General features: G+C 36.8%; 3 protein-coding genes across 7 annotated transcripts in view; 1 reads left to right on the top strand and 2 right to left on the bottom strand.

Moving 5' to 3' along the window:
• Positions 1-19,810, bottom strand: part of LOC117984626 (leucine-rich repeat-containing protein 40-like) — a 210,114-nt gene that overhangs the window by 104,067 nt on the left and 86,237 nt on the right. The window lies entirely within an intron of this gene.
• On the bottom strand, positions 188-7,694 carry U2af38 (U2 small nuclear riboprotein auxiliary factor 38). Of its 2 annotated transcripts, XM_069500341.1 has the most exons (6): positions 7,611-7,694; positions 7,418-7,532; positions 6,954-7,108; positions 4,579-4,736; positions 3,583-3,782; positions 188-2,816 (listed from the first exon to the last, which is right to left on the bottom strand). In XM_069500341.1, exons 2-6 carry the CDS (start codon positions 7,459-7,461, stop codon positions 2,687-2,689), a joined length of 687 nt encoding a protein of 228 aa, XP_069356442.1. In that variant the 5' UTR covers positions 7,462-7,532; positions 7,611-7,694; the 3' UTR covers positions 188-2,686. The 2 variants fall into 2 exon arrangements, with proteins under 2 accessions (XP_069356442.1, XP_034827007.1); XM_034971116.2 differs by having other exon boundaries at positions 7,418-7,669.
• The window catches only part of MRP (Multidrug-Resistance like Protein 1), a 54,095-nt gene continuing 44,167 nt past the window's right edge, over positions 9,883-19,810 (top strand). For all 4 annotated transcript variants that reach the window (XM_034971086.2, XM_034971085.2, XM_069500256.1 and 1 more), the window contains exons 1-4: positions 9,883-10,314; positions 15,521-15,826; positions 19,175-19,441; positions 19,525-19,718. In XM_034971086.2, coding sequence (XP_034826977.1) covers positions 10,267-10,314; positions 15,521-15,826; positions 19,175-19,441; positions 19,525-19,718 — 815 coding nt within the window. In that variant the 5' untranslated portion in view covers positions 9,883-10,266. The remainder of the gene's footprint in view (positions 10,315-15,520; positions 15,827-19,174; positions 19,442-19,524; positions 19,719-19,810) is intronic.

Below are 19,810 nucleotides of genomic sequence, written 5' to 3'. Positions count from 1 at the left end.
ATATAAATCCGGTGTAATTTTGAAACTACATATTTTTACGGAAACGTGTCTACAAAATTTCACATAGTTTGATTGACTGTTATTAAAATAAGAATCAAACTTCATTTGTATAGGGCGCGCTCGGAATCGTTCAAGAAAAAAGAAAAAAAGATTGAAAAATCAGCGCAAAACAAATAAACAGCCCAAGTATAGGAATGAATTCTTATTATTACTGCATTACGTTGCATTTTCTTATTATTTATTACACTATTATAATAAAAATACAGCAATACTGTAAATCAGGTTACTTAAACTTATCATTTCTTAGTTTGTGTTAATAAAACTGTGAATAAAATGAGTTCACATCATTTGCATACAAATGAAATGGGAACAACTGTACAGAATACATGTCTAGCGCAGACGACGACGCAGATACAATAGCAGTAGACCGATTAAATTAAATAGTAGCAAAATTTAACACAGGAAGGACATTTACTATTTCACAGCAAATGTCTAACAAAGAAAATGGTTTTCCAAAAATGGGATTATGTATGGGCAAATCTCGTTGATTTTTGATATTCTCTCCATCATTATATTATATTGGATAGAAAATAACGAGTAAAATGAATCTGCGTACAATCGGACATCAACTTCGACTTCTCAACTTCTTAAGTCCGCCATTGTGGCTAATTCCATTGTACACAATCTCTAAACTAAACTAAAATGTCACGCCTAAATTTATTGATATCCCTTTCATAATGTTGCTGGCGGAAAAGGATGGCACTAGATTTAGACCTGTTAATTTAGTTTAGTTTAGATATTGTGTACAAGAGAATCGGCCCCATTGTCGGACTAAAATCGGTCGCAGACAACAATCGTCTACATTAGCTCTATCCTACAAAAAAAACATTTAGGGCGGCAAATTTTTAATTTGCCACAAAATGGCCGGGCGGCTGAAGCGCTGCGGCCGCGCTTTGTAAATCCATATAATTTTGATCGACGAATTTACGCGCGGCCGCAGCGCGGGTGTAGTGCTGCAGTCGCGCGTTTTTATTTATAAGGATTTACAAAGCTGCAGCGCTGCGGCCGCGCTGCCTCCGCGCGGCACTTTGTGGCTAATTTTAAGGCGCCCTTATATTGCTCGAGAATTGTTTTGTTTTTTTCTGCACAATAAGTTCTGCTTTTATCCCACTGTAGTTGTTCCACTAAAACAACGAATATTTTTCGTAACTTAAATAACAGTACATAATAGTACCGAATTGTTTCTTCGTTTGCGATTAAAAAGCATATCATAAATACTATGTTTAACTATTGGTACTTGTGCGCTTTTTTCTTCAACCCATAATCTTCCTCTCATGATAAAAATATTAGAGCTAACATTTTTGGTGTTAAGATACAAACCTGGATTGTTGTTTTTGTCTAATATTTAAATTATTATTATTTAAAAAAACTTGTAACTTGATACTTCCCATACTTCCTTATTTAATTTTTATTTGTAACATCACAGGTGTCGTATTTTTATCGTAACTCGTTAGAGCGAAGGAAGTGTACATAGATTTTAGATGATTTAACTTTAAATTAAAATCATTTTTTACTGGATGATAAATGGTAAGATGAACAGAAAAACGCACAAGGCGATAGGAATAATATGGTAAATCGAATCTTTGAAAAGAGCAACCGCCGTGTTTCTTACTGGTTCTTCTCGGTAAAAAAAAAAGGCATTCCGAACCAGTGGTAGAAGCATTTGACAATTCTTGATTTTCATACTTGTAAAAGTTTATTTAAACAAAAATCTTTTATTTCTAAAATTATATTTAATTTTAACACTTCAAATACTCTTGCGCAACCTTAATTTTTAACAGAGAGAAATAAATGTGTAAACAAATCAATGTTGTTGTGTCGCAACATACTCTGGCGCGACGATCAACAAATCGGAGGAGCGTCAGACCATAATGTGCACGTTCCTTCGCCAATCGCCAGTGTTGCATCACGATACCTCACGTCACTATAGTTTGTTAACGCCTTAACATGATTATTAACACAATGCGAAGAGCAATGCGATGGGACGATGGTAACAAGCTATAATATAGTGTCTGGGAAGATGATTACAACAAATATATAGTAAAGTCAGCAGTTCACTAATGTAAACAAAGGCATTGTATCGATTTCGCATAAACCTGAGTCAAGACATAGAGCTTAAACTAATCAAGGGCGCGCTGCAAGCGCCAGCCAAGACCTTTCAGTATGCAGTATAGACCTAAATATGCTGAAACTGTAGCATAAGACGACCCGACCGCATGTGCGTTGCATATCATTGCTTATCATCGCGTCATCATCATTTTAAGTACTGAAAAAATCGGGCAAGTCGGACTCGGTTCTGTACCATCGTACAAGAAATAACACTTTATTTTTGGATATTTCATGGCAGCCATTTAGATTTTTTTATTATTTGTTGTTGTAGCAGCATTAGCAAATACATTCTGTGAAAAATTCATTTACGGTTTATGAGGTACAGTCTGCTGACAGACGGACGGACGGACAACGGAGGCTTAGTAATAGGGTCCCGATGGCACGCTTCGGGTACGGAATCCTAAAAATGGTTGCGTTCCGCGCGTAATTTGTAATCAGCATTAATGATGAAAGAGTAGAAAAAAAACTTGTTGTAAAACACTGGCCACGCAAGTGTAATTGGAGTTTGTGTGTAAGATTAGTATCGTCCAGAACGCGAGTTGCGCGGCGGCTCGCGGCCGCGACGTTCCCGCGAGCGCGAGCGACGGCGACGCTCACGCGACCGGCTGCGCGACTTTCGGCCGCCCTTACGACGCGCGTATAGGTACCTGAAATAAAGTGATCATTGTATCTTTGGCGCAGCGGAAGCGCTGGGCCCATAACCTGATATTGGTTTGTATTCTGTATTAAAATACAATAATTTGGATTTATTTTATTGAACATGATTAGCACAAAGATGAACCACAGATAGCCACAATATAAGGCCTTGACACTTCAAAATTCATCATCATCATCAACCGATAGACATCCACCGCTGGACATAGGTCTCTTGTAGGGACTTCCACACGCCACGGTCTTGCGCCGCCTGAATCCAGCGGCTCCCTGCGACTCGTCTGATGTCTTTAAGCTTATTTCGTGGTTTAACGACATATTTTAATGTATAAAACGGATACATACCACGATTAATTTGTGTTTTTATTTGTCGATATTTGAACCCAATTGCACGGGTCATTAATAAAAAACTATTATGCATAAAAATAAACATAAATCTATTTTAGAAGATACAGGTAAAGGGCCTTTCATCATGATACCCCACTTGGTATGGTAATCTTACTTTGAAAGTTGAAAATACTTATTGTTCATGAACATATTTTTTTTGTGATGTAACCACAAATTCAGTTTTCGGATTTTTTACTTTACTTGTGCTATAAGACCTACCTACATGCAAAATTTCATGATTCTAGGTCAACGTGAAGTACCCTATAGGTTTTCTTGACACAACAGATTGACAGACAGACAGACAACAAAGTAATCTTTTAAGGGTTCCTTTTTTCCTTTTGAGGTATGGAACCCTACAAACAAGTAAGGTCATACCTTCTCAGTTCTCTGGAGATAGGCTTGAGGTGCATGAAGTTGCAGAAGCCGCTGCGCGTGCACTCGCCCATCTCGTACTGGCGGCAGCACGCCTCGCGGAAGTCGGTGACGGGCGACAGCTCCGCGTACACCGGCCGCCCCCCGAACCATCGGTTGTTGAGGTCGTTGACGGCTTTCTCCGCGTCTTCCTCGCGCCGAAACTGGAATACATAACAATAGGGATCAAAATCAGCAACTCTTTATCAAAATTTCAAAACCCGCATTTAGTAAGGGAGCTTTTATAAAGTAGTGAAACATGATCTTCCACTTGTCTATGGTGGTGGCCGGTGGGTCTATGCTTCTTGCTCTTTCTCATTCTGAGAGAAGACCCATCTTCAGTACAGAGCCAACAATTAACTGAGATGATTATGATCATAACTTATTGCTCCTGCAATGCACGGGGCTGCAATTGCTTGTACAGTATGGTATAATAATATTGTAAATTGATCACTTGAAAAGAGCAACCGCCGAGTTTTTTGCTGGTTCTTCTCAGTACGAACGGCATTCCGAACCAGTGGTAAATTAAACAAGTTAACGATTCAGAAGCACTTGTAATAAGTCTACTTAAGTAAAATAAATTCTATTCTATTCTATTAATTTTTACCTTTTTCAAATGCTAACAATTGCTTAAACCCACAATATAACTCTGAAAAGTTAGAGGTGTGTGCCTGGGATCGAACCCCCAACCTCCCTAAGAAGAGGCGGACATCTTAACCATCAGGTTAATCAGTACCCTTATATAAATGCGAAGGTGTGTTTGTTTGTTGGTTTGTCCTTCAATAGAGAATAGAGCCTCAATAGCTCAACCGGTATAGGAGTGGACTGAAAACCGAAAGGTCGACGGTTCAAATCCCGCCCGTTGCACTATTGTCGTACTTAATTGGAGAGGAAAGGGGAATATTAGTCATTTAATATGGCTAATATTCTTAAAAAAAAAAAAAAATATGGACACCATACCTTAATATAAACATTGCCCACAAGGTGATCCCCAAGGTTGTCACATACATTCATTTCCTCAATCTCCCCATACTTGTCTTCACACTCAACAAACACATCTTCAAAAAAGTTGTCATAGTGCTCTTGCATCTCTTCATCTGATACATTTGCTACCACCACTGTGAAATGAAATACATTATTTAATATTATGACTATTGCACATAGTCTGCAACTGCCCTGGCCTAATGCATAAATGTAGCATTCATTTAGGGAAACACATTGTATACCCTGAGTATGCTACTTCATTTCCAGTCAAAAAAGTGTTGCTGTATCTGGCGGCCACAGGATTTGACGAGGAAATGTGAAGCAGAGGCGAACACAATGGATCGGAGACTGTTGAAGTGATACAGGGTATTCAAGATTTCATTGCCCCAAAGTATAAGAAGAAGATGCCCATGACTTTGAGTGGATTTTTAGGTTTATAAAAATCCCACAGGAACTGTTTGATTTTCTGGGATAAAAAGTAGCCTATGTCTATACAGGGTAGGTATAAGCTATCTTCATTTCAAAGGAGAATGGGCGGTTTCTTCCCCAGTGGTGTATCAAGTTGTGATATATGTCATTTTAAAGGTCATGATAATAGCTTCATTTTATTGTATGACACCAACAATGAGTTGCGTGCAGGGAAAGAATTAGGAAGCATTTAATTTCATTAATCCAGTGAAAGTCTGAATGAAATAAAAATATATTTTATTCAATTAAACTCTTACAAGTACTTTTAAATCGTCATATGCATCTACCACTGGCTCGGAATGCCTTTCCCACCGAGAAGAATCAGCAAGTAACTCGGCGGTTGCTCTTTTAAAGATTTGATATACAATATTATGCCATATTTATCTATATAAAAAAGTTATTGCAGTTCCGCTAAAACAGTGTTATACGTTTTTACATTTATTATGTTTTTTAAACAAAGAATATTTGACTTTTAGTTTGGCTTATATTTGGGTGCTGGCATACCGTGCGGTGCGTACCTATTCGTTCGGTGCCGGGGCGGGCTGCTGGTGGGGGACGGCGTCGCGGCGTGTTGTTACTTGTGACGTGTCCCTGTAGTCGGTTACTAACGCGGCGCGCATACGCACACACATTTTGCTCTTTCGGATCTATACTTTTTTTTTGTATTTTTGACCTCTGCACGTTTAAAGGACTTGAGTTTCTACTTATACTTTGCTTGTGGCTAGTTTTTATGCACCAATTAGCTGATTCCCGCGACTTCGTCCGCGTGAAATTAGGTTTTTTTAAAATCCCGTGGGAACTCTTTCATTTTCCGGGATAAAAAGTAGCCTATGTCATTCTCCAGGTTTTTATCTATAACCATGTAAAAAATCACGTCAATCCGTTACACCGTTGCGACGCGATTGAAGGACAAACCAACAAACAAACACTTTCGCATTTATAATAATGGTACTGATTGCAGGAGGATTGGATACGTTGTTAAGATGGCAAAACTTGTGCATCATTGTTATCATCCACATTGTGTTAGATGTGTGTGGATGTGGTGTGAAAAGTATAGATCCGAAAGAGCAAAATGTGTGTGCGTATGCGCGCCGCGTTAGTAACCGGCTACAGGGACACGTCACAACAAGTAACAACACGCCGCGACGCCGTCCCCCACCAGCAGCCCGCCCCGGCACCGAACGAATAGGTACGCACCGCACGGTATGCCAGCACCCAAATATAAGCCAAACTAAAAGTCAAATATTCTTTGTTTAAAAAACAAAATAAATGTAAAAACGTATAACACTGTTTTAGCGGAACTGCAATAACTTTTTTATATAGATAATTATGGCATAATATTGTATATCAAATCTTTAAAAGAGCAACCGCCGAGTTTCTAGCTGATTCTTCTCGGTGGGAAAGGCATTCCGAGCCAGTGGTAGATGCATATGACGATTTAAAAGTACTTGTAAGAGTTTAATTGAATAAAATATATTTTTATTTCATTCAGACTTTCACTGGATTAATGAAATTAAATGCTTCCTAATTCTTTCCCTGCACGCAACTCATTGTTGGTGTCATACAATAAAATGAAGCTATTATCATGAGCTTTGAAATGACATATATCACAACTTGATACACTCTGGGGACGCAACTCATACAAAAGTGCCCATTCTCCTTTCAGGAAAATTGGTTCTATCGTAAAATGTGATGCCAATTACAAAATATTACGAAAATAATAAAAAATATATAATTAAGTTCAGAGCAAGAGAATAGAAAAGTTTCAATACTGTGTTGTCAGTTTTCTATACTGTGCTGTAGTTCGAAGTGCACTGTAATTAGTGCATGTTGAACCTGTACTACATGAGATTTTAACAGAAAAATTATGATATTGTACTTACAGTGGCTGCCATCTGCAGATTTAGCAGAGTTTTGGGGGTTCACATATAAATTTTGCAATAACACTGTTTGAGAAAAGGTAGGTTTATTGTGTATACGAGAACATCTGTCCCCATGTCGACATGCTCCTATTTTAAAGTAAAAGGAGCAGTTTACTCTGTAACAAGAGATAAATTTATCAAAAATTATAAGCGAATGTTTTTGAACACGACAATTTTAGCTCCTTCAGAAGCAAGTTTTGAATAGGATCTTTAAAACTCGAAAAAAGTTTTATTCAAATGCATAATATTAGGTTGCTGCAACGTACATTTAGAATTAATTATCTTTCCGAGCATAAACCGCCACTTTAAAACATAACCTCAATATGAAAACAAATGGCTTCATTATAGAACTTTCCATATATTTTTTAATGAATAGTATGTTTAATATATTTAATAAATTGATTAACAAGACTTTAAATACTCACTTGTCCTTTTCGGTACCAAATATAGCCGCCAAATACTCGGCCATAATAGCTTATCTACGTGACAATTATTTATATGGTGATAAATACAAACCCAACTAGAACTCTGAATAAACCCCTATTTAAAAAAAGATGTAATTAATAAACATTTCAATACAATTATGTGTTAAATAAAAGTAAATTGCTTTTACTTTACCAAAATGCCAACAAATTAAAATGTCGATGTCGCCGAAAACCGAAAACAACCGAATTTATTTTTAAAGGTGTGTGTGGTTTTCCAGCTCTGGATTCTAGCCAAAACCAAAACACTTGGGGGAAATACTAAAGAGTATTGTACCATAGGCATAGAAAACACTAATGTAGGTACTTATCCTTTTGGCGGGTCTGCGTTGCATGCTTGCCCACGTCAAACACGGTCTCTGTGAGCACGGTCAAGCTACCAGTGCTGCCAGATGATTACATTTGTTGCATTTTTCGTAACTTTTGACCCTCTCGTGTAACATAAAGTTACTTTTAAGGCAATTTTCGTTTATCATGAGAATCTAACTTTGAAGAACCACATCATGTATCAAATGGTGCCGCAACGATACAGAGCATAAGTACTAAACACCCACTGGGATTTCAAAAAAAAATTTTACAAAAAAAATAAAAACCGACTTCGATACACAAACACTAAAAATTGAAAAATAATTTAATTTATTACCGAATATATTATGTATACAAGAGTTAATATAGTTCCATAATAATACTTTTTGGTGCCGGTGCCAATTAGCTTTAGCTGCGCAATTCGTCTAGACTTCATATTTTTATGAGACTCCACAATGGCACCTCATTGGCACCGACCCCAAAAAATATTATTATGGAACTATATTAACTCTTGTATACATAATATATTCGGTAATAAATTAAATTATTTTTCAATTTTTAGTGTTTGTGTATCGAAGTCGGTTTTTATTTTTTTTGTAAAAAAAATTTATTTCACAATTTTTAGTGGTCCCATGGAATTATGCTAGGACTGGTTAAAAATCTACTGTTTAGTAAGCTATTACACTGATCGCGAGCAATTTACTCTTATCCGTTGAGGAGTTCCAGTATCTATCTTCGAAGATGTTCATCAGATCTTCACCAAATTTAAATGGGACCAACTTTGAAGTATACCCTTTCAAACAAAAAAAAATTTTCAAAATCGGTCCAGGCGTCTTCGCGTAATCGGGGAACATACATAAAAAATAAAAAAAATAAAAAAATAAAAAAAAGATTCCGACGAATTGAGAACCTCCTCCTTTTTTTGAAGTCGGTTAAAAAGTCAGTGCCCCTGCGCCCCCTGCCTGTCAGTGTTATAAAAATAAACATTTAGTTACATTAATAATATCCTTCTCTAATTCAATAAATCAAAAATATTTTTGCGTTTAAACTATCGTGAGTGATTTCCATATTAGTTAAACATATCTTACACCCGGCTATACTCACGTGTTTAGTCGACCTTAGCCCGACTAGTTTTGAACCCATCCGGGGGTCCTTTTTCAAAAAGTCGGCGCTGACTCCTTGAAAACTGACTCCTTGAAAAAGGACCCCGGATGGTTTCGAAACTAGTCGGGCTAACGTCAACTAAACACGCCGGGTGTAAGATATGTATAAAATTAAAAATATTTCCTTCCTTATTATCCTAACTAGTTACCTTCTGTACCAAAGTTTTATACAATTCACAGATAGTTCACAATAGACATAACTAGTTAGGCTTCTTATTTCGGAAAATCAAAGAGTTCTCATGGGATTTTCAAAACCTAAATCCATGTGGGTGAAGTTGTGGGCGTTAACTAAGACAAAATAAAAACGCGAGTGAAGCGAGTGCGATTTTTTTATAGTTATATTTACAAAAAATCTAGGTAGGTAACTAACTAGTTATATTATTAATACTATTTGCAACGGCGTGTCTGTCTACTCTTTCTATCTATTGGTCACCTTTTCACAGCCCACCCCAAAATTTTGTAGTTAGGTGCTTTCAGAGATAGCTTGCATCCCGGAAAATAAAACAGCTCCCACGGGATTTTTAAAAATCTAAATTCACGGGGACGACGTTGGAGGCTTTCTTTTTTGTTCATTCTGGGCTGGTTTCCGCCCATTGCCAAGGGGGAAAAATTGGGGCTTTGAAAAATCGGTACCTACCTAACTAGTTAACTAACTAACTAGTTAGGTAGTAAGGTAGGTACCGAGTGGGGTATCATATTACCTGTACGTTGTAAAACAGATTTTTATTTATTTTTACTGTCTCCGCTCCCCCTTCCCCCTCCCCCCGTATCTCCGAAATGTGCTAAATGCTAATCGAAAAATCTGAAATAATTAATGTCAATAGAAGTTTGTCTATTTTACAGGAAAACTGAACTCTGAACATGGAAACACTGACTTTGGTTTGACACATCCTACTCTAGGGCATGGTTTGACAATTGACATTTGGGCTTTGGCCTTGGGCTTGGGCATTCCGCAAAATATTTTTTGGTCGGTGAATATGGTGGCGCGAGCGACAGCGTGAAAAATCAACGTGTTTAGAGTAGGGTGAGGCGTTGGCGTTGTAAAATAATTGCAACGTTGCCTCTGGAGTCTAGACTTTGTATAGCTATATGTACTTAAGTAACAGATTTGTAATTTTTTCAACCGACTAGTGTACTGCTGCAGTGTTCGCATAAGCGTATAAAAAAGTCTACGGCAGTTTTGCAATTATCCAAACAGTGAATGGATGCCATAAGTTCTTGGAAGTGGCGATCAAAACAATTATTGCATAGTTTACTGAAATATTAAAACAGTGATCTTATCGACAGTTGCATGGCAAAAACAATAATTTTCATAAAGTGACAATGTCTTACAATTCCTCACTGGATGATTTCTGTGGATCTGAATTTTGGGTAAGTAGGTCTTTGACCCTGGCTTAACAGCTACAAATTACAGTAACTCCAAGGTTAAATGGGAAATGTACTCATGTAGTAAATTATAATTTATACATCATATAATCTATACTAATATGTAGAATAAAATGATATCTTTGTGTTTATATAGGTTATTTTTGTTATATAAACACCTATTTATTAAATATATTAATGTTGATTAAATAAATGTTAAGTGTTATCTTTTATGTAAAAGGAAGTAAAGGAGTAGCTCGATAAAAGTGTAATTAATAATCATAAAGTTCACTCTAAATAGTTTTTAAAACAATAAAATATGACTGAGTATTTTTTCATTTTCTGATTAGTGCTTTTAAAAATTACTAACTACATTTTATACAATTGATAGGTATTAATAGACCTATATGAAATCACATTATGTGTAAGGAATATTAATACAAGCAAATAATTCTACATATTATTTTGAAAATACAGTAGAAACTCGATTATCCGGCCCTCAGTTATACGGATTCGCGATTATCCGGACTACCAACCGAAAATTGTTCGGCCAAGTGCGAGTCAGACTCGCGCACCGAGGGTTCCATACTCGGTTATTTTTTCCGCCATTTTGTACGATAAATTAAAAACTATTTAACCAGGGTTCGTTCTTATACGCAACGACCGTATTGGCAGGGGGGGTGGAGGGGTGGCGATTTACCTTCGATCTTACATTCCCTTTGCGGTCGTGAGTTCGTCCACTCAGCCTCCTCCCTCTAATGCGGCCGAACATTTATTCATTGAAGTTACACTGTCCCATACTAAAATTCTTCTTGGCGTTTGTTATAGTCCATCTCTACACATTGATTATTTCTCTGCCTTTGAACGTTTACTTGAAAATTTGACCCCGTCATATAGTCATACCATTGTAATGGGTGACTTCAACACTTGTTTACTCAAAGGCGACAATCGGTGTAAAAAGTTACAGTCGGTTACCGATGCGTGTAATCTACATATATTGCCGCTCCTTGCTACTCATAATAAACCCGATTGTGTCCCATCTTTGCTTGACTTAATTATTGTTTCCTCACCTGAATTCGTTCTGAAGCATGGCCAGCACGAGGCTGATGTTTTTTCTCACCATGATCTTTTATTTCTTTCATATAAAGTCCGTCCACCAAAAGCAAAATCGAGAATCCTTCTGCAACGTAGTTTTAGTGGAATGGACAAAGAACGTCTTGTTGAAGATGCTCGCCTTTTGGACTGGTCTGCTGTTATTAACGCTGCTACGGTTGACATGAAAGTCGAATTATTTAACTCCTTTCTCATTCAGCTTTACGACGTTCATGCTCCGGTTAAGCCTATAAAAATCAAACATTTACCAGCACCTTGGCTAACAGATGATCTCAAAAAACTTATTATGAATAAAGGGTTTGCGAAAAGTAAACTTAAGCCCGAAAAGTCTGATAAAAATCAGCGGAATTATAATAAAGCTCGAAATCGCTGCAATACATCGTGTAGAGACGCACAACGACGCCACATTCACAAATCTGTCGAAAACGGCGACCCTGCCAAAGTTTGGAAATTTCTAGAATCTCTTGGAGTTGGTAAAGCGTCCCCTAGTTCGCCTCATCAGAATATTGATATTGATCTCCTTAATAAACATTTTACTTCAGCTAGTACAGTCGATAACTCAGATAAGGATCGCACTCTGAGTATTCTTTCATCTATGCCAGCTCCTGATTATCAACCGTTTAATTTTAATCCTTTCACTGAATGTGATGTTAAAAAGAACATATTATCAGTCTCGTCTAATGCCGTGGGTGATGATAGCGTTAGTCGTAATATGATCTTACCTATCCTTGACGTTGTTATTCCTGTTCTAACACATATTTTAAATGTATCTATCTCAACGTCTAAATTTCCTGAAGCTTGGAAAAGTGCTCAAATTATTCCTCTCCCAAAAAAGGCTCATGCCTCACATTTTTCTGAATTTCGCCCTATTTCAATTCTCCCATTTCTATCTAAAGTTCTTGAGAAGCTAGTTTTCCACCAATTGTACCTATTCCTAAACAGAAATTGCCTTCTAAATCCCCTTCAGTCTGGTTTCCGGTCGGGCCATAGTACGACTACAGCGCTAGTAAAAGTCACCGACGACATTCGACGGGGCATGGATAATAAACAGCTCACTGTGTTGGTATTGCTGGATTTTAGCAATGCATTTAATTCCGTCGATTTTGACATCTTGCTGAGTCTGTTACGTTCCATTAACATATCTCCATCAGTGGTTGGTTGGTTTCAGAGTTACCTCAGTGGGCGGCGGCAGCGTATTCGCATCGAAGGTATGTTTTCATCTTGGTGCGAATTGCGTGCTGGGGTTCCTCAAGGTGGCGTGTTGTCTCCTTTACTCTTTGCTATCTTCATTAATTCAATTTCCCAAATCATTACTTCTCTCTATCACATGTACGCAGACGATCTCCAAGTGTACACTCAGTCAACTCTCGAAGACTTGCCCTCTGCTATTTGTACTATTAATAGGGACCTGGCGGCTGTCAGTGAATGGAGTAAGAGTTATGGTTTAAAAGTGAATCCTTGTAAATCCCAGGCTATTATTATTGGTGGTGCTGGCTTGATTTCGAGGGTTGATTGGGATAATCTACCAATACTTACATTAAATGGTGTTGTTATACCTTATAGTGCTACTGTGAAAAATCTCGGTGTCTACTTGGACACTACTCTCTCGTGGTCTCATCAATTAAAGGAACTCAGTAGAAAGACCTTTGCTGCCATGGGTTCTCTCAGGCGCCTACGTTCTTTGCTTCCCATTCCTACTAAGATTATGTTAGCTCAATCTTTACTGCTCTCTATTCTCGATTATGCAGACGCAAGCTACATTGATTTAACCGAGGACCAACTTAATAAACTTGAGCGAATTCAAAACCTTGCTATTAGGTTTATATTTGGCTTGCGCAAATATGACCATGTCTCCGAATTTCGTTCAAAGCTCAAATGGTTACCCATTCGCTTTCGCCGGAATCTGCACATTGTTTCTCTTCTGTACTGTGTATTGTACAATCCAATGACTCCAAGTTATTTAAAAGAAAATTTCAAATTTCTAGGCCATGACAGACCAGATAGAGTTTTACGATCAGCGGGAAAACTCATTCTAGCGCCACCTACACATCGGACAAAATACTTTAAGAATTCCTTCACGGTCACTGCTATCTGTTTATGGAACGAGCTTCCCTCGCAAATCCATCGTGCTGAATCCCTTAACAAATTTAAAATTGACGTCAAAGATCATTACCTATCTCTTTGCTATCATCAGTAACGGCATAGTTTATTATTTAAATCTATAGGTGTATATATATCTATGTAGTCTTATGTATGTCTATTATACTTTATTTGTATGTATTAGTGTATTAACAATATGTATTTTATATTCTTATTATATGGTTTAGTTTATTTAGCTATTGGTATTTAGGTTTATTTTACACCACCTCCCATTGTCCATTTGTTCGTTTTTTCCCTAGCGTTAAGGTTGTCTGGAAGAGATCGCTATTTAGCGATAAGACCGCCTTTTTGTACCTACTTATTAAGATTTCTTTTTGTAACCTGTCATTTGTGTTTCTGTGGTGCAATAAACTATATACATACATACATACATACAACTATTATGCTTAAAAATAAACATTCGATCATCCGGATTTTCGATTATCCGAATCCCTAACGACAACAATTAGTCCGGTTAATCGAGTTTCCACTGTAAGAGGAATCTCACACCGTAGCTAAGGACTAATCTACAAAAATCCACAAGCATAGTAGTTCACAGAAGTTTTCTTCTCTATATGAACACAATTTTATATGCACATTTCCCAAGACAATCAATTCCCTAAGTGATACCTTTTATATATAATCTGAATGTTCTTGAATTCCTACAATACCAGAATCTAATACCAAATTTATAGTGTAGTTTAGTTAGGTAGTGTAGTTTGTAGTAGTATTACCAAATTTATAACAGTCCCCTATCAAATACATAGTTAAAGTTTCAAGTTGAAAATCATTATAGGCACCTACCTAGTCATAACCATAACATACTAATTTCAGTGATACTCAATCACAATCTTAAATGACCCTGACCGTAGACATTTTCTAAAGTATTGTAACCATGAAGAAACCAGTTTTTTTATTTCATAATAGGTATCATTTTAATCCTTTATATTTTTATTAACTTAAGGCACGGATCTTCTTTTTATACATAAATGTTAAAAAATACTCAATCATTGATCAGATAATTTAAATTTTTATATTAAAAATTTTGATTCAACTATTACTTCAAATAACGAATACCTAGTTAAGTATCTTAAACAATTGACAGTTATAACTATTTTTTGATATTGATCTTAGTAGGTATTAGCATAGTGCCAAAATGATATTTTATTTTGAACTAGCTGATCCGCCCCGGCTTCGCTCGGGTGGAATTTAGAAAATTGAGGGGGAGGTTGAATTAAATTTTTCTCTCCGTAAGAACCATCCTCATACTTCAAGGAATATTATAAAAAAAGAATTAGCGAAATTGGTTCAGCTGTTCTCGAGATTTGCGATGAGCAACACATTTAGTGATTCCATACACATTGCATTCATGTAGACCCTAACTAGGTCAAAATTAAAATAATGATAAAAGAATCAAAGTTATATATAATAAGTTCAATAAAATTCTATAAAAAATATTTATTATTATTATTGTAGGTGCACCATATTTCGTTTAAATATATTAAGTATATCAGCTAGATTACCTAGATCACATTCTTTTTCTATCATTACTGCTGGTCCCTGCGGCTTCGCCGTGTGGATTTATGTTTTTAAAAATCCCGTGGGTACTTTTGATTTTCCATTTACGCAGCGCACGCCAAGGAAGCTCACAGATGAGACGCCTTTTTTCACTTTATTGCAATTTTAGAAGGGATCTCTAATTTTTTTTTAAATAAAATATAGCCTGTGTCACTCAGGAATAATGTAGCTTTCTACTGGTGAAAGAATTTTTAAAATCGGTTCAGTAGTTCCAAAGATTACCCCCTACAAACAAACTTACAGACATTACCTCTTTATAATATTAGTATAGATTACTGTTTGTTTTTCGTTCATTGAGTTTTTAATGTTTTTTTAAGTTTTGTGTTACTCTACATAATCAAGATGTATTACTGAATGTACTAATATTTTAATTCATTTTTAGGACAGCAATTTAACATGGTATACAGATAATCCTAAATTCACCCCTTGTCTAGAAAAAACCGTATTAATATGGATACCTTGTTTGTACCTTTGGGTGGCTGCCTTCCTCGATGCCTATTACATTATAAACAGCAAAGAAAGGAATATACCATGGAATATTTTAAACATAAGCAAACTACTGGTCACATGTCTTCTGATACTTTTGAAGTTTGTGGATCTGGGTGTAGCTGTTCACAAATCATCGAAAGAAGAAGAGGATGTCTTTAATGCCGATTATTATGCTCCAACAGTGAAGATCCTTACATTTGTAAGTAGCTCTAACAATTACTTATTTTCCAATCCTTAGCTTGTCTCACAGTCAAAGCATTAATCATTCTATCTGTAATCTGTGAAGAATTTCATCTGAGGCGGGTCTCCTCTCAGAGTGAGAAGTGTTTAGGCCAGAGTGCCACACTTGCCCAATGCGGAGTGGCAGACTTCACACACCTTTGAGAACACGGAGAACTCTCAAGCATGGTTTCCCCACGATGTTTTCCTTTACCTTTAATGCAAGTGATATTGAATTGTTTTAAAAACGCACATAACTCCGAAAATTTAGTGGTGTATGCTCTGGATCGAACACCCAACCTCCCGATAAGAAGGCGGAACATCTTAACCATTAATTAGGCTATCACCGCGTGAAGAAGTTACTTAGGTCCAATACAATAATAGGAATTGTACTGTATGGATTTCTGCAAAGTAATATTTAATCATACTCACCTGTTGGCAGGTATGTAGGTAAGTAATAGGTATATACAGTTTGTTATCTTAACATTGAACTTTCTGAAAAAGCCTACGTCATCGTGATATTAAGTACCTACATACCTACTGGGTGCTACCACGATAGTGACAATGGTTATTAAAGTTAATAATAATTGTGAAACATCGTGTAACATGGTTAGAAAAATAATGATGTAATAAGCTAAAAACAGGGTAAAAAATCCCGCGGTTGTACACAAAACTTTTAATAGGCACACAGTACACTGTCGTAAACAGTTAATTCATTCAAAACGACGCACAAATAGGTAGGTTAAACTGCAAAGTAACTCTGCGGGGACGCCCGCTAGCACCAAGCGTGTTTCAGAATATTTTTATTTCAATACCTACCTACCTAGACCTACTAGACTACTGTATTAAGAGATTCCGAGACGGTTAAGCGGCTTGACGTCAAGCATGTAGATTTTTGCTTGAGTCAAGCATTTTGACCGTTTAACAATTGTCTGCTTGATGCTTGAGTAAGCATGTACGTGCTTGACGCGTGATTGATGCGATTTTATACCTACTTTTTGCTTGACGCGACGTTTGTGTCGGCTTGATCAAGATTAGCTCATTCGCACGTCAACTGTCAGACATGGCGAAAAAATACGACTGTACTACGGAACCCTCGGTGCGCGAGCCTGACTCGCACTTGGCCGGTTTTTTAAAATTGCACTCCGTGATCAATCAGCTAGTTTTTATATTATAGGTGCTTTGATTATTTACTCTAGAATAAATAATCATTTATAATAACTTATCAAAGGGTAGATGGTTGGTGCTTAGTAGGAATTATTAATAAAAGTCATGCAGAAGTTCTGTGGTATTATTTTTATACCTACCTATCAATCGTAAAAACAGAGAACAAAACTCAGAATCCGGTTTATTTCAAGTTTTTCTTTAAACATAACAGGTTTGCGTTTGACCACGATCTAATAGAGCAAAGCAAAGCTTTTAGGTACACATAAGGGATGATTTATGCCAGCACGTTGCGGCCGCGGGCCATGCCACGAACGAGGCGCGGACGGGGCACGGATTCAAAAGTGAGTGAGAGACAACGCTCTACGAAACCGAAACCTCTTTCTATACCTATACAATATTTCCTGCCGACTACTGTACCAATTTTGATGAATGGTACAGCCTATCTCTGTTCAATCAAAGAGTACCCACGAGATTTTTGAAAACTTAAATCCATCCATCATCTAGTAGGCATTCTATAATTTGTAGACGCCGTAAGGCTACATCGAGTCGAGTATTTAAACTGAGTCATAAAAACTAATATATAAAGCGGTTAATTGAACTTATATATAACTTAACACAGATGACGGAATTAATATTTAAAGCCGAATTAAGAAATGACAAGGAAACCGTCAAGTACCATCTAGGAAGAATACACAATAGTATCTTTTTGCTATGTATGTTGAGCGAAACATAAAAATCAGTTTTCCTGTATATTTTCTGACTAAAATATACTGTACAGTGTACTTATATTTATATAACCAAGAAAGTCTGAGACAGGTAGATAAAACTTAAGGTTTTCCTCAATATAGAATTATGTATTGTGAATCTCAATTAAGTATCTTATTATTTTTATTAATCATCAAGCTAAAATGACCTTGTTGTTAGACTTCATAATATTAAAAAAAAATTGTTCCCTAATTTGTTCTTATATTATAAATGCTAAACCGTGTCTGTCTGGATTTGGGCGTTTTGTTCAGAGATAACTTACAGACATCCCAGAGACAGACATGGGCCTATAGGGGGGCAAAAAAAAAAACTTAATTTTGGTATGGATTTGGTATTGGATATGGATATTTTTTTATATTAAATTTAAAAATACCATTCCGATGGAAAATTTAATTGTCTACACAAAGTGTTATATTCAATATATCAAAATTTTGCTCTGTTTACGAGATATATTGAAAAACCCAAAAGGGCCGGTTTTTCAATTTCCACCTCCGCGGTTTGTTCTTCTTTTGTAACCCAGTGAACGATTCCTGCAATAAAAACCCGTGAACGTCTTAGTTCCTTATTGCCTTCTTTTTCAAGACATAATAGCCTATATATATTTTGAGGACAATTCACATGCAGCATAATATTATCATGTCCTCAATATCTAATTAGCTAATGCGGATGTAAGTTAGGATATCTACTAAATACCTACTTACATATTGGAAACCCAATGCTTCTACTAATAAATGGTAAACTAACCAAACATCTCAAAAGCGACGGATCTGAGTCATTCTGCAATTGCATTTTTTGATTTGTAGATAAACTTAATCGCTGTCATAACTATTGTTCTGAGGTAAAAAATATTTTTTTATGTAGATACCTTAATCGCCGGATGATACCTAAGCTTATTACGTATTCGTATGAAGGCCGGTAGGTCAGTCGTTGAGAAACAAAACTTTTGGGATCCAATCAATAACAATATTCAGTATTAATTTTATCAAATCCATTCATCATCATCAAGCCTATGCCATCGCCGGCCCTCTACTGAGCTCGGGTCTTCTCCCAGAATGAGAAGAATTCAGGCCTTAGTCTGCCATCCTGGTCCAGTGCGGATTGGCAGATTTCACACACCTTTGAGAACATTATGGAGAACTCTCAGGCATGCAGGTTTCCTCACGATTTTTACCTTCACCGTTAATGCAAGAGATATTTAATTTCTTAAAACGTACATACTTAATTCCGAAAAGTTGAAGGTGCTTGCCCGGGATCGAACCCCCGACCTCCCGAGATGGCCGACGTCTTAACCACTAGGCTATCACTGCTCAAATCCATCAGTCCATGTGATTTATCACATTGCATTTGCATTATGACCTTTTGCCTATGGTATCTATAAATTAATTTTCTATTTCAGATTTTATCAGCCACACTATTATACTACAATAGAAAATATGGTATGAGAGCGTCGGGTGTGCTATTTTTCTTTTGGTTACTCTTAATATTCGCGGGGCTACCGCAACTTAGATCTGAAGTAATAGCACATTATACACTGAAAGATGACGAGAATGTGCAGTACAACTTCGTTAGTTACATGATATACTACTCTCTGATATTATTGATGTTCATATTAAATTGCTTCGCTGACTTGCCGCCGAGAGATACGCCGTATAAATTTGAGAAGGTAACACATGCTCATGTTCACGTCGACCTTTGTTTTACGTATCGATTTCCTAATTCTCAATTGTCTATTTTAATTTTTAACAGAATCAATGCCCGGAAAGCGCGTCAGGATTTCCGAGTCGCTTAACATTCAGCTGGTTCGACCCGTTGGCTCTCACAGGGTTCCGTAGAAGTTTGACGGAGAACGATCTCTGGGCTCTCAATCCGCAAGATTCCTCGAAAGAAGTTGTACCAAAGTTTGACAAGTTTTGGGAGAAAACGCTCAAGAAAAGAGAGAAGTATAGCAAATTAGTAAATTATTATTCTCTAAAGACCGTATATAAGTTTTCGATTCGTGTGTTTATTTCATGTTCTTGTTAGTTCACCTATT

This window comes from Maniola hyperantus, chromosome 8 (genome assembly GCF_902806685.2).
Source record: "Maniola hyperantus chromosome 8, iAphHyp1.2, whole genome shotgun sequence".
Taxonomy (NCBI): Eukaryota; Metazoa; Arthropoda; class Insecta; order Lepidoptera; family Nymphalidae; genus Maniola; species Maniola hyperantus.
The sequence above is the reverse complement of the archived record's forward strand: the minus strand, read 5'-3'. Positions and strand labels throughout refer to the sequence as shown.